At 41.4% G+C, this 14534-nt stretch overlaps 1 protein-coding gene across 4 annotated transcripts in view; it reads left to right on the top strand.

Annotated features, from left to right (window-relative positions):
- The window catches only part of Plch1 (phospholipase C, eta 1), a 226203-nt gene extending 211888 nt beyond the window's left edge, over positions 1–14315 (top strand). For 3 of the 4 annotated variants that reach the window (XM_013518675.1, XM_013518676.1, XM_005393067.2), the window contains 7 exons: positions 1215–1339; positions 3746–3830; positions 6619–6765; positions 7015–7094; positions 8531–8590; positions 9043–9397; positions 11783–14315. In XM_013518675.1, the coding sequence (XP_013374129.1) occupies positions 1215–1339; positions 3746–3830; positions 6619–6765; positions 7015–7094; positions 8531–8590; positions 9043–9397; positions 11783–13866 (2936 nt within the window). In that variant the 3' untranslated portion in view covers positions 13867–14315. The remainder of the gene's footprint in view (positions 1–1214; positions 1340–3745; positions 3831–6618; positions 6766–7014; positions 7095–8530; positions 8591–9042; positions 9398–11782) is intronic. The other variant, XM_013518677.1, reaches the window with a different exon arrangement.
- Positions 14316–14534: the final 219 nt, after the last annotated feature.

Genomic DNA, 14534 nt, shown 5'->3' with positions numbered 1-14534 from the left:
ACACACATATATACATACCTAATAGTTTTATTACTGGCTTTTTGAGAAACCTCCATACAGGATGATTTTTTTTTAAAAGATAGTTTATGGGCTGGAGTGGTGTAGCTCAGTGGTAGAGGATTGCCTAGCATGCAGGAGGTTCTGGGTTTGATCCAGAGTCCTCTAAAACAAGAGCAACCACACAAGCAAATTACAAAATTTAAAGGTAAATTAGGAACCCTTGTCACAACTGCATTCGTGAAGTATGGTGTTCAGGCAGTAAATTTCTTGCGCATACCAAGAGTAATATGAATAGCAGACTGTCAGTGCTCTGACATGTTCATTATTGGTCATTATTTCTAAGTTGAGCTGCCAGATTGTGAGTCTAAGGCCAGCTGGCAAAATTAAATTTCACCTGAAACAATAGATTTTACTGAGCCATTTTAGTTAATATAGTCCAATAGCAAAACAGTGCTAACCAGAAAGAAGGGATAATATAGCATAATAAAACAATACTTTCTTTTCATTCTGCTCATTAAAATTCCCTAAAAATTTCCAGATTAGATTTGTAACAACTAAGGAACAAAACGCTGGCAGATATGTCCTCAGGATTTTATGCTTTGCATATTTTCTTGCTCTGCTATTTGCTTAATTTTAAGCCTCGGGCTGGGGACGTGGTCGTGTGGTAGAGTGCTTGCCTGGCATGCATAAAACCCTGGGTTCAGTCCTTACTCCACAAAAAAACCCACAAAAGCACACAGATTAGGATTTCAGGCCTTTTTTCCATTTCTTCTGTATTCTTTTTTCTATACCTGAGATAGCTTAGGGTAGAAAATTAGTTGAATTTAACACAAGTGCTTCCCTTATACTGCTGGCACTCAAATAAAATTGTTTTCTTCATCCGTGCTACAGTAACATTGCAGACACTTGCTTTAAATTGTCCCATTTCTTGGCCTTTGGGAGTGCAGATTCTAATGAAAGCCACAGCTATGGAAATGCCAGCTGGTGTAGCCTTCTGGCAAAAGCTACTCTGATAGTTATGTGATAATTCCTTTGCTCTGTGAAGCACTGTAATGATCAGCCTTTGTTGTTTATTTGTTTTACAAGCTTAAACTGTGTGTGGTGTGGTGTGTGTGTGTGTGGTATGTGGTGTGTGGTGTGGTGTGTGTGGTGTGTGGTGTGTGGTGTGTGTGTGTTTCTTCCCGTGTTCCCAACCTCCACTTTACTTGGCCTAGGTACTTTCAACCCTTTCTCTGGTGACCCGCTTCCTGCCAACCCCAAAAAGCAGCTCATCCTGAAGGTGATCAGTGGACAGCAGCTCCCCAAACCTCCAGACTCCGTGTTTGGGGACCGAGGCGAGGTAAGCTATGTGTTACTAAGTGGCTAAGTGGTTCATTATGTGATTATTTTATTATATTTGCATTTCATCTGAAATATCTTTAGAAGTGTGTGTGTGTGTGTTTGTTCCTTCATAAAGTACTAACAGCCTCAGCTCATCAGACATAACAGCTTTGTTGGGAGATCACACATAGTTCCTGCTGGACTGTAGCACATCATCTCTTTTGGAGGCTTGAATGTATCATATTCAGCTCACAATTCAAGGTTGACACTGGCAATGATAAAATTGGAGAGCAAAGAACCGTTTCATTATTGACAGAAACATTGCCTGAGCATGCATTAACCTCCCATCCTCACTCCTCATCTGCAGGCCTCGTGCCTGCTGCGTGTCACCACATGCTCCTGGGGTACGCGCTCACTCTTGTCACCACCTGTCGGACCTCTGAAGCAGGTTTTATAAGTGTCTGCCTGTGTGAGCGCAGTCTCTTTTTTTCCCAGGCATTTGCTCCATTAATTCCACTAAACCTGACCCTGGCCTTCTTGGCCTGCCCCGCCCTCAGCCCTTCTTGTTCTCATGTCCTTCCTCTCAGGGCCAGTCCATCACGTCAGACCCTTTGCTCTCTCACCTTTTAAACCGTTATTTCTGGACCTTGATGGGTGAAACCACATAGCTCTGTAGTTTGGTTGTACCATAAACTCTTCAAGTCTCAGTGGACCTTAGTTAGCACTGTAACCCACTGCAGCTTCGTCTTCCCAGCTCTCCCTCACCCCATCCTCCAAGGGGACTGTTTCCAACCTTCTCCCTGTTCTCAGCATCTTCAGCAGATACGCAGTGATGTTCTACTCCTTAAAGAGTGGGCGCTTCAGACGGAACCATCTCTTCTATCTCAGTTGTCACCAGCCTAATCCAAGCCACTGTGTACCTTGTGAGCTCTGCTGCAGGAGCCTGCAGTGGATCGGCCCCCTGCTTCCCTCTTGTCGCTACATTCTGCCCGCTCAACAGCAGGCATCATTAATTGGTGGCATCAGAAAGTTCGTTCTTACTTCTTTCCCTTTTTGGATGCAGATATGAAGACACTGAATTACTAGAAGAGAAATCATGTTCTTTAGTTGCCTCTGAAATCTGAGGTCCTCCATGGTCCAGTTTTATCATAGAATTCTATTTAAAGGAAAAACTTCTAGTATAAAACCATTAATTAAAAATGAGGAGACTTTTGTTATTTAGTAAATTAAAAAGTGTAGCTAGTAATTTAAGCATCTCAATGTTTTCCATCATATCTGTAGCTCTTACTCCCTGAAGCCTCTACCCCCTCCCCACTCTCTAGGTTTCTAAAATAGTGTTTTTCCTGCCTGGCAGACTTTCTTAGATGAACTCCTTCTGGTGCTTTGTGTTATTTCTTCATTGCTAATCACTCAGAACTTGTATCAATCACAAAGGAGAACACACAGGTGACCCACAAAGCAGGTCCCCATCCCAAAGAGGAGGAGATGGAGAGGAGGAACAAGGAGAACCAGGACAGGAGCCGGATGTGGTGGTGCACACCCGCCACCCCAGTCCTCTGTGTGGCTGAGGCAGGAGGATCACAAGTTCAAGCCGTGGCTGTGCAACTTAATGACTTAACAAGACCCTGTCACAAAATTTGAAAAGGCCGAGTGTGTAACTCAGTGCAAAGGCTCTAGGTTCAGACGCCATCACTGCAAAAAATTAGCAAAGAAAGCAAAACCTCATATTTTTTTTAAATTTACTTTTAATCATTTTACCTTTTAATACTTTTAAATTTACATTATAATACCCAAGGTCAAAACGTGGATGGCTTAGCTCACTTTCATGTCATCTAGATCAAGACAGAGTGTCTTTAGAACCCCAGAAGGCTCCACCTGCTCTCTCAGGGTCTGTCCCCGACCCAACAGCAAGCACAGCCCCTATCATAACGGAGCAATTTTATCTATTCTCAAAGTATTTCGAAAATTTACCCATACAGTAAGAGCCATTTATGTCTAGCTTGATCGACGTTGTTTATGTTAGAGAACTTTGTTTTTTTTTGTATTGTCCCTTTCTTTATCTGATGTAGCCGCCTGACTTAGGATGGACATTTAGGTTAACAGTTATTCAAATTCTCTAAGAATTTGTGCATGGGAAAACTCTCATAGGTATCGGGCATGTATCCTGAGAAGACATTGTGGATTAATTCAGTAAAGTTTGTGTAGTATTAGCAGATATGGGCAAGCAAAAATTTAATAGCCTTCCTTTTATCCCTCTCTTGCATATCTGCTTCTGCTGCACGTGGTGTCAGTCTTCTCTGTCAGTAAGCGTTTTGTGAAATCAGTTGATGTTAAAATGTGGACATTTTGGTCAGTATTCTCCAAATAATTAACACCTGTACAGCGATGTATCATTTGTAATAATACTTTCTCTTTATTTATATAGATCATTGATCCCTTTGTTGAAGTTGAAATTATTGGGTTGCCAGTGGATTGTTGCAAAGATCAAACTCGTGTGGTGGATGACAATGGTAAGGTGATAATCTGTGTCCACTTTTACTGAGGAGTTCTAGAGCTAGAATTTGCACTGAAAAATAAAAAATGTGTCTATTGAGGAGAGCAGTGTGTCCCTGAAATCATAACTGCCACCTGCGGTTATGTGAGGATCTTTTCAACACATAAAGCTAAGTACCTTGCATTGCTACATGGTATTTGTTGGTGGTTGTATGATCTCAGCTCTCAAGGGTCTTACTGATTTTTTTCTGCTAAAAAGAATGAATGATATTTACTTACTTATTTATGTATGTATGTCTTCCTGAGGCAGGGTCCCGCTCTGCAGTTCAGGCTGGCCTTGGATTCACTTTGTAGCCCAGGCTGGTCTCGAATTTGCAGCTGTTCTCCTGCCTCAGCCTCCCGAGTGCTGGGATTACAGGTGTGCACCACCACACCCGGCTATGAATGATATTTTAAAAATTCGCTTAAGAAAACACTTTGTAGTAGATCTCTGTTTTTCTTATGACAAGGGATGCCTCCTAGCTCTAATTTGTGAGGCCTGCTATTCAGGTTAATTTCTCATTCTTTCTGCAAAATGTAAAACTCTAAAGGTAAGCGCAGCACACTCTGGGAAGTTCACCTCTGGAATGTACATGTGGTAGATGGGCCACATTCTCCTTATCATATAAAGGTAGCTTTGTTTACCTGAGTCTTGTATCTTTTCCTTGGTAATCTAAAATTGTATTTGTTCATTCACTTGAGAAATATCACATACCTACTTTTCTCAACCTATAATCATTAACATTCTAAGTAATGTAAACCACAGTCATCCAACCTGTGAGAAATTAATGGTTCATAGTGAGTCCTTCAAAGATGGGAGTTCAAGAGGTAGGCAGAGCTTTTCAGTTGTAGCGTGCTCAAAGAAAGCAACTTTCCTATATGGTATTTTCCAACCAGTGCCCAATAAATTGTTCTTTCTTTTCTTAGTCACAAAGTAATTCAGAGATTAGTGCTAAGTTAACAAAAAGATAATCTCTTGTGCAACAGGGAAATTTTCAAACTGTAATTATTACATTAGCTTGAGACTTTATTTTTGGTACTGGGAATCGAACTTACGACCTTGGGCTTGCGAGGCAGGTGCTTGTGCTGCTGAGCTGTATCCCTAGAGCAATGTAATTGACACCTTTGGAATGCAGAGAAGTAGTAAAACTTGTGTTCAAGTTTTAGAAAGGGGGAAAAAGAAACTTATGGAATGCTTGAGTTTGTATCAATTTTTATAATTATTTTATCTTGAGAATTTTGCTAATAAATAGATGTAATTTTACCTTTTAGTATTTGTCTAAGTATTTTCCCATTGCTATGACTAAATACTTGAAGCTTATCACTGTATTAAGAAAAGAGGTTTGTTTCGTTCACTATTTTGGGGACTAGAAGTGCAAACAGTATGGCACTGGTTCAGGCAAGAGCTTCCCAGGCTGCATCCCCTCATGGCAGATGGCATCATGAGGGAGCATGAATGAGAAAGAGATCTTGTGACAATACAGGAAGCCAGAAAGGGCAGGGTGGGGCCAGGCTTGCTCTTTCATAACCCCTTCATGAAAGGTATTATAGAACTGATGTCCCATGAGAACTCATCAGTGGTTTCCAGGACAGCACCCTGGTTGACCTCATTGCTTCCCAGAATGCCCCATCTTTTAACGTGGCCACTCTGGGGCTCAGACTTCCCACTTAGGAACCTTTAGGGACAAACCATAGCAGTAGCTGCATCACGTTATGTATTTTCTTTCTTCCTTTCTGGTAGGTGTGAAAATATAACAACGTAGCAAGTTGCTTCATGAGAGGCAACTGGGAATCAGTAGCGTACAGTTTAATTTGGTTCTGTCATTAACTTTATGACCTTAGACAGATTATTTTCTATGAAAATAAGTTTTCCTAACTATGAAATGAATTATAAATATTGGTATTTCCTACTATTCCAAACAGAAGCATGTGTTGCTTGTATAATTATAAAAGTTATATATATATTTTTTGTTTTGTTTTTTTGGTTTTTTCTTCTGGTGTCAGGAATCAAACTCATGACCTTCACTTGCCAGGCAGGCGCTGTGCCCCTGAGCTAAATCCCCAGCGCATGAGCTAAATCCCCAGCCCTGATCTAAACCCCCAGCCCTGAGCTAAATCCCTTACCCTATCTTTTTGAAAGTCAGCAGTGAACCCTGTCCTGATACTCTTAGAAGATTGCTGTAAGAGTCAAACAGGACAGGTACAACAGTGGTGAAACTTGCAAAACACCTCAGATAAAATTAGAGTTGATGATTATTACAATAGCAGTATTTTTGAAGCGTGAAAAACGTAATTCTTTAGGGGTTACATTCTTCACTATTTTTGCTAAAATATTCTTAGATCACTGTTGTAAGAATTTATTTTATTTTATTTATATTTTGTGGTGTTGAGGAGCAAACCCAGGGTCCTGTACATTCTAGGCGAGTGCCCTACCACTGAGTTATATCCCCAAGCATTTATAAGATAATTCTTGAATTTACTGAAGCATTCTGAATATTAAAGAGCTTCCTTTACAATACAATTGAGAACACAGATGAGCAGAATTGATGGGATAATTTACAGGCAATTTTCTTACCAATTATTTTCTAGCAATGGGGTAAATTCTAAGCCTTTATTTCAGTAAGGCATCCTGGAGTGGCTTGGTCTTCTGCAGGAGTTTAATAACCATTACAGGCAGTTTTATTGTCTGCTTAGTAGACATTGTTGTTGACTCATTTCTATCCAAGCCTTTTGCTTTTCTGACTTTCGTTTTTCTCTTTCTCCGAGGATTTAACCCTGTGTGGGAAGAAACCCTGACATTTACGGTACACATGCCAGAAATAGCTTTGGTTCGGTTCCTTGTGTGGGATCATGATCCCATTGGAAGAGACTTCGTTGGACAAAGGACTGTGACCTTTAGCAGCTTAGTGCCTGGTAGGTGTGAGCTGATATTTTTTCTCCAGGATGACCATTCTTTTTTGGGGAAGATTTAATATATGACTTGTGCCTTACGAGTTATATAGCATGTGTGTTATATAAAATATGTGTCATTTGATAAATGTGATGGTTAATGTGCTCTCTAAAATGCAAAGGACTATAGTTAACTCACATACTAAACACTCTTTCATCCAAAGAGATGAAATGCAAAAAGTAAACGGCAACCTCTTTCTCTGTTTTTATCAGGCTACCGGCATGTCTATTTGGAAGGACTCACGGAAGCATCCATATTTGTCCACATAACCATTAATGAAATCTATGGAAAGGTAAGAACGATTATAAGGCCTAAAGCCACTCCAAACCATAATATGGTCCCTAACAAAGTTACTGGCTGACTAACTGTGTAAAAGAAAAGTACATTTTAACAAAGTGTTCTTTGTTGGAGGACTGTAGGTCAGTCCAGCAAGCCTGGCCTGTTCTCCCAGCCATAGTCCCATCCACTCGTGCTCCTTCCACTCCCCACTCCTCCCACCCAGGGACCCTTCATGGCTTAATAGAATGGAGGAAACTCCTACATGTTTAGGCAGCCATGTATTTGACTAAGGCAATTGAAGGCATAGTTAAACATTGAGTTTTATTTTACTACTTGAAAACACCCAGTTGGCTGCAGGGGAAATGTCATGTCTCACATTCGATGAGTTGCCTGACATTGGGCCGTGGCCCCAGCAGGTTCTAGGCAGGGTGCATGTATATGGCATGATTGTTAACTGTGAACCTAAAAATTGCGAATGAATTTAAAACTACCCTCAGAACTTAGAGCAGAGGAACCATAAAAATGTATTCTGGTTCTGTCCTGCTGCTGTTCTCTTCACTGTAGAACTGATTTGAGGTTTAAAAGTCCGTTGGTGCCCATCTGGCCCTGCCGGTGACGGGAGACTCGGACACTGGTATGAATTTGCAAGGCCAGATACGATTTGCAGGGATTGTAAGAGCACTGAATAGGGCTTGGGATGTCTTATGCTGGTCTTTACCAGAAAGTCAGTGTAGCCTGTAGCTTCTCCTGTAGAGGTGTCACACATTCACCATGCCTTTGCCTCCTCATGTGTGAATAGTACCTCCCTCATTAATAGATTTATGTTGTGCTTAGAAAGCTTTGTGGTATGTTGTAAATGTGGGCTAATAGTACTATTATTATGACTACAATCCAGCTGCGGATGAAGTTAGGGGGCGTATATTTATCTTCACCTCAGTCAGAAAAGGAGAGTTAAGGATCTTTATTTCTAAGAATAACGTTTTATGCTATGGCTTCCTATGTTTGTTCCTGGGTTTCTGTACATTCTGCTTCTTGGGATCTTTCTATTGTCCTAAACAGATACAAATATAAATGATTTAAAAATGATTCTTGAATTCTAGGGTACCCAAGTTAATTATACACTATGTTGGAGGAAAACAGTGAATTCAGAATGGCATAAAAATTTGTTTTTATATATATGTGTATATATATATATGTCTCAACATGTTCTGTAGGATTTCTGCCCTTTCTCCCAAATGAATGCCATTTTGGTGCTAGGTCGTTATTATTTTCAGAATGTGTTCATGCCGGGAGGCATACACTACAGTGTGGTGGGAAAATGAATGAACATAAAAGTCACCAAAATGGAGAGAAAGTGTTTATGAAAATATATTCACTTTTTCTTTTGTTTCCTTGTACCACCTTCTTGAATGAACCCCAACTCTCTTATGTTTTTTTTTTCCCTTGCAGTGGAGCCCTTTAATCCTCAACCCAAGTTATACTATTTTGCACTTTCTAGGAGCTACAAAGGTAGTTTCTCAGCATGGTGCTTTGTTCTTGCTGGCATATTTCTTTTGAAGCAGTTATAGCGCATGCTTTCTCATACCATATCGCTCCATTTTTTTCTGCTTAGCACTTTGAAACACTCACTCGTCTGTTGCTTAAAGGTGGTTGAAGTTTGTTATCAGTCTGTTTGTTAACTGTGGAAGCTTCCCCTCCTGCCTTGTCACTCTGGGTAGGAAGCTTCCGGGCAAGGCTGGTCAGGAAGGCAGAGGGCTACCTTCCTCCCAAAAGAAGGTGGACACGACGTGCATGCTGCTGAGTGAATGTGCGGTGGGCCGTTGTTCTCTTGTTTTGAATATAACTTCAGTGGCTGTACAGTTTCTTTTTGTATTTATTTTCCATGGGACTGTTATTTCAAAAACTGATGGTTGATGTGATGGCGTTTAATTAACTTGTGATTGGTCCTTTTGTGTCTTTAGAACAGACAGCTCCAAGGTCTGAAGGGACTGTTCAATAAGAATCCCAGGCACAATTCTTCAGAAAACACTTCCCATTATGTTCGGAAACGATCAATTGGAGACAGGATTCTGCGTCGCACAGCCAGTGCCCCAGCCAAAGGCAGGAAAAAGAGCAAAATGGGCTTGCAAGAAATGGTAGAGATAAAGGATTCTGTGTCTGAGGCCACAAGAGATCAAGATGGCATCCTGAGGAGGACCACACGGAGCCTGCAAGTCCGCCCCGTCTCTATGCCCGTGGATAAAAGTCTTCTAGGGGCCTTGTCACTGCCTATATCTGAGATGGCAAAGGACAGTGATGGAAAAGAAAACTCTCTGGGTAAGATGCTTTGAGTTTCTCCACGCTGCATTTTGTCCCTCATTTCCTTTTTGAAATGGTTGACATTCTGCTGTCAAAATAAAATATACCAAAAAAAATAAATAAATAATTTTTATGTAATCTTCTAGACCAGATTATAAACTTTGGGGAAGAGCGGGGCCAAAAACCTATTTCCTCCTCAACTAGAACCTTGAAATGACACTGTCACCTGATACTGACATTGAGGGGTAAGGGCAGCTGTCCCGAGTGACGGGCTGGAGCATGCGGGTCTGTGAAGCAGGAGAAAGGGAAGTGAAAGCTGCCAGAATATGAGCATAAATACTGGCTTCCCATGTGGTGGTACCCTGCTTACTTGTTCTGAGACTGAGCAGAATTATATTGACTCTTCTCAGGTTGAATATGGTTGTGTAACTTTTCTCACCATGTAACACATGTCTATGGTTGGAAATGTTTATGGAGAAGGAAAGCAGTTGTTACAAGCAAACTACCTCTTTCACTTTAAAAATCTTTGCCTGCTCAGGAGGCGGTGCTTTCCTGTGTTCTCACTTCCTTGGTCTCTGAATGCTGTCAGGGAGGGAGGCGTGTACATAGCTTCTGTCCGGTCACAGGCTCTGAAAGCATAGTGACCAGGCGCTGACTTCTTTTCCCTTAATTTGAGTGTATTGTACACTCCAGTCTGCAGGAACTCAATAAAGAGCAATGTCTGTTTTATGAGGTGACAAAGAGCTCTTAACTGTGGTCTGGGACTCCATCCTATTGTAGGTAATTTAAGTGCTCAAAGTGTGGATTTCACGTCACTGGGACAAAAATGTTTTATTTAAATCAGAATCGTCTCAGACAAGTGGAATGCGATAGCTGATATCTTTAGCAAAGTGATTCTTTTATTAATCTACTTTGGTGATTTATTTTCCCACAAATAGCATTTTTCTTGTGTTGATTTTTATTATAAGATATTCTAAGGAGGAAAACCATTTTCTGAGTGGTTTATTTGAAGGAGAGAGGGGGAATTCAGAAGTTTGATATTTGTGAGTAGCAGTGTCAGAGACAAAATATGTGTTTTAGTTTTTCTCCGGTACCGGGAACCGAACTCACGACGTTGCGCTTGCCAGGCAGGTGCTTTGCCACTGAGCTAAATCCCCAGCCCCCCAAAATATGTGTTTTAAAATTTATTTTTAAAGTCTATCTTTGGGAAAATAAAGCTGTGTATGATATAAGTTGTTCGTAATTAACTGCTAATGCTACGTATAGTTGCGGTGTTAATATCATTAAGGAGCATTAGAAAGCATGTTGCATGATGTTTCTTTCCCACCTTTAAAAAAGTCGTATGAATTGTCGTACGTAGTAAACAGAAGGTAACATAGAACAATAAGTACTCATGCAACAGTTCAAGTTATATTGCAGAAAAACATTCAGTGGAGAAAAAGCATACAAATTTTAGACATGTATAGCAAAAGCTATAGTGGCTATCTCGAAGTGGCAATATCATAAGATATTTGGATTTTTTTATAATTTGGGGGATTGAAATATTTATGGCCATTTTTTCAGTTAGGAAGACATTAAGTAAAATTTATTTTTCTTATATGGCTTTGAGCATTAAAAGACTTAAAATAATCCTATCAAGAAGAACCAAATGCTTAATTTTATCTTAGCATTCCATCAGCTATAAAGAGAGATCCCAAATTACTGTAAATTGTGTGTTTTTATGGATCTCATACTGCCACTTTTAGGGGGAAAATGCAATATATAGTATTTGTAATAAAGTATGATTAACAAACTATTAGGTATTAGCAATGGCATAGAATTGATAATCAATTATCTTTACATTTTTAAGACAACAGATATTTATATTTTACTGTAATTATTGCCCCTTTCAATTGTTTTAGAAATCAACTGGTTAAATTAAATCTTTTACCAAAATGTTTTTAAAAATGGTATTGTGATTTTTTTTTTTTACTAATACATATATAATTTTGAAAGCTTATAGTATTTTGCTTCCAGGTGCCACAATACTTTGTTTAACAGAGCTGTCTTGTTCTGTTTCTATTGCCATGCTTCTGTAGTACAAATCTGACTAGGAAACAACTTAAGGTAATCTTCACTGTGAAAGTATGGTAACTCATTGACATTTTTTGACAATGAATATTACATCCTTAGTTGATGTAATAGACATTCAAAGGGAAGCTTCAGTGAAATTCCTCTAAATATATTTTACCATTTATTCATCACACAGACAGTTTGTCGCAAGCCAGTGCAATCCATAATTATATTCTGTCACGGTGTAACAGATTTACATTCTCCATTTGTCTGTCTCAAGACAAACATGAGTGTTTGCAGGTCCTATCTACAGTGATATGTGTCACCTAAAATGTTGTTTGTTTCATTCAGCAGAAAATAAAGATGGTAGAAAAGGGAAGGCAAGTGTAAAAGACCCACATTTTCCAAATTTCAACAGAAAGTTATCCTCCTCCAGCACTCTCCTGCACAAAGACACCAGCCGAGGGGCCTCCACTGTTTTCTCTGCCAAGGAGTCAGTCGCAGGAGAACAGGTGGAAGTGACACGCCCTCCAGGTGGGAGAACCAAGCCAAGTGTGACAAGCGATTGCCAAGAAAACCACTGTCCCAACAAGTCCCTTTCCCCACGGCAGCCTCTGGCTCTCAGTCCTCCAGCTAATCTAACCCCAAGTTTGCCTGGTGTGAGAACCAGTGAGAAGGGCCATGCCCAGGGCTTTGTGGAAGGGAAAAGCGTGTTGTCGGAAAGCGTCCTTTCACAAAGCGCTCTAGAGATCAAGAAGGTGGAAGGCGACAAGGATAAAGGAAGAGCCGTAACGTCCTTTTCTCTATCAGATGTCTCCGCGCTCTGCTCTGACACACCTGACTTACATTCAACTGCCATTCTGCAGGACACGGAGATTTCCCATCTCATTGACAATGTCACTTTCACAAATGAGAGTGAGCCAGGCAGTTCCATCTCAGCACTGATCGGCCAATTTGACGAGAGCAGCACGCAGGCCAACCTCGCAGTGGTTTCTCAGCTTCAGAGCATTAGTGTGACGTCAGGCCACCCTCCTTTACCTACCACGGTCCTAAGAACACCCTTCAAGCCCAGTTTTTCCAAGGGAAAGCCGAGGGCACCCTTCCTGTGTTCATCTCCTGAGCTCATCCCATCCTCCAGTCCTGAGACCCCCACACTTGGAACACACACAGTTATTTGTGAGACAGCCGGCTCTCGCATCTCCAAAACTAAGGCAGATGATGACCTCCCTGGTAAGACCGAGGCGAGAGCCATGCATGGCAACCTGCCTGGACCCCCTAGTGGTCCCCTTGGCTGGTTACCAAAAAGTCCCACCGGTGTAGAAGACTGGGGAGTACTAACCAGCTGCAGTCCTGCCATTTCCACAGACTCGACGCTAGGAGATATAACAGATGGTCCCCCTCTTGGCGTCAATTCTGGAGAGAGCAGCCTTGTGGAAATCGATGGGGAATCAGAAAGTCTGTCTCTGACGTCCTATGAAGATAGGAGAGATAGCACAAGTCCACTTGCTTCTTCGGTAAAACTGAAGTGTAGTCAGGAAGTGGCGATACACTTTCAGAGAGGTTTGAGAAACGGCTACTGTAAAGAGATTCTCCACCCTTCTGCCCCCGAAGTAGTCAACAATCTTCAAGGTGTCCACAATCAAAGTATTTCTTGTCCAGCCTATCAGGGTGCTGGCTTTGTGCATAACCGTTTCTCAAATTCAAATGCAAAAAGGAACCAAATCCGTGAGCCTCAGCAGCCTATTGCTCAAGATGCGCGTGGCCCTCTACCCAAGCAGCCAACATATTCTCCTCTACCTGCTTTAAAGCTGCCAAGTCCTTGCAAATCCAAAAGTCTGGGGGACTTGACATCAGAGGACATTGCCTGCAACTTTGAGAGCAAGTACCAGTGCATCAGTAAGAGCTTTGTTACCACCGGTGTTAGAGACAAGAACGCTGTGACTGTACAGACAAACTCACTGGAGCCTTTAGACGCCCTCACTGAGCAGCTTCGGAAGCTGGTGTCCTTCGACCAAGAAGACGGTTGCCAAGTCCTGTATTCGAAGCAGGAGGTCAATCAGCTGCCCAGGGCGCTGGTCAGAAAGCTGTCATCCCGAAGTCAAAGCAGAGTGCGCAACATTGCCAGTCGTGCCAAGGAGAAGCAGGAAGCCAGCAAGCAAAAAGTGGTGAACCCGAGTAACGGGGGAGGAGTGGTTCTTAGGAACAAATCCTCAGCAACCGGCCCGGCTGTGAACCGCCACTCCACCGGCTCGTACATCGCCGGCTATCTGGGGAACACGAAAGAGGGCAGCGCGGAGGGCCGCGGCATCCCCGAGGGGGCCTGCACAGCCCTTCGCTATGGCTATTTTGACCAGTTTTGTTCAGATAATTCTGTTTTGCAGACTGAGCCAAGCAGCGATGATAAACCAGAAATTTATTTTCTTTTGAGACTGTGAATTATACAAAACTGCATTTTCAATGTTTACAAGTATTCTATAGAATGTTAGCGTTTTCAGTTGTTGGTAAATACGATCCTTGGCTTTGAAATGATTTTCAAATGTATTTTAAACTTGTATTTTGGTCTGTATTTGAATCCCTGTGTTCTCTTTGTTTATGTGTTTGTACGTAGAGCCCATGGCACTTCCCATACACCTACGATCTTTCTCCTCTGAGGTGTTGTAAACTGTATCAGTACGATATCTGTGCATGCCCTAGATGTGAAATTTCTCAACAGCTTGGGTCATGATGTACTTAATGTTTCACAACGATGCTTTTCACTATGTCCTCAGATTGCTGTCACAATGTCATTCTTATTCCCTTTTAGAGTTGGTTAGGAGACTTTGCAAACGACAAAGGGATGAATTCTTTTTTTTTTTTTTTTTTGGTTTTTCTCCGGTACAGGGAACCGAACTCACGACCTTGCGCTTGTCAGGCAGGTGCTTTGCCACTGAGCTAAATCCCCAGCCCCCTCCCATCTTCTTATTTTTCCCATACCATGCTAGAAAAAAGAATTAGCAATGTATTTTGTTTTCTCTGAGAAATCTTAAAATAGACTCGTATCCTAGAGTAACAAAAATATAATCCATGAGATCAATACAGCAAAGATGGTGTGTATTAGAACAAT

This window comes from Chinchilla lanigera, unplaced genomic scaffold (genome assembly GCF_000276665.1).
Source record: "Chinchilla lanigera isolate Chin_1 unplaced genomic scaffold, ChiLan1.0 scaffold00047, whole genome shotgun sequence".
Classification (NCBI taxonomy): Eukaryota; Metazoa; Chordata; class Mammalia; order Rodentia; family Chinchillidae; genus Chinchilla; species Chinchilla lanigera.
Note: the sequence above shows the minus strand (reverse complement) of the source record. Positions and strands in the feature narration are given on the sequence as shown.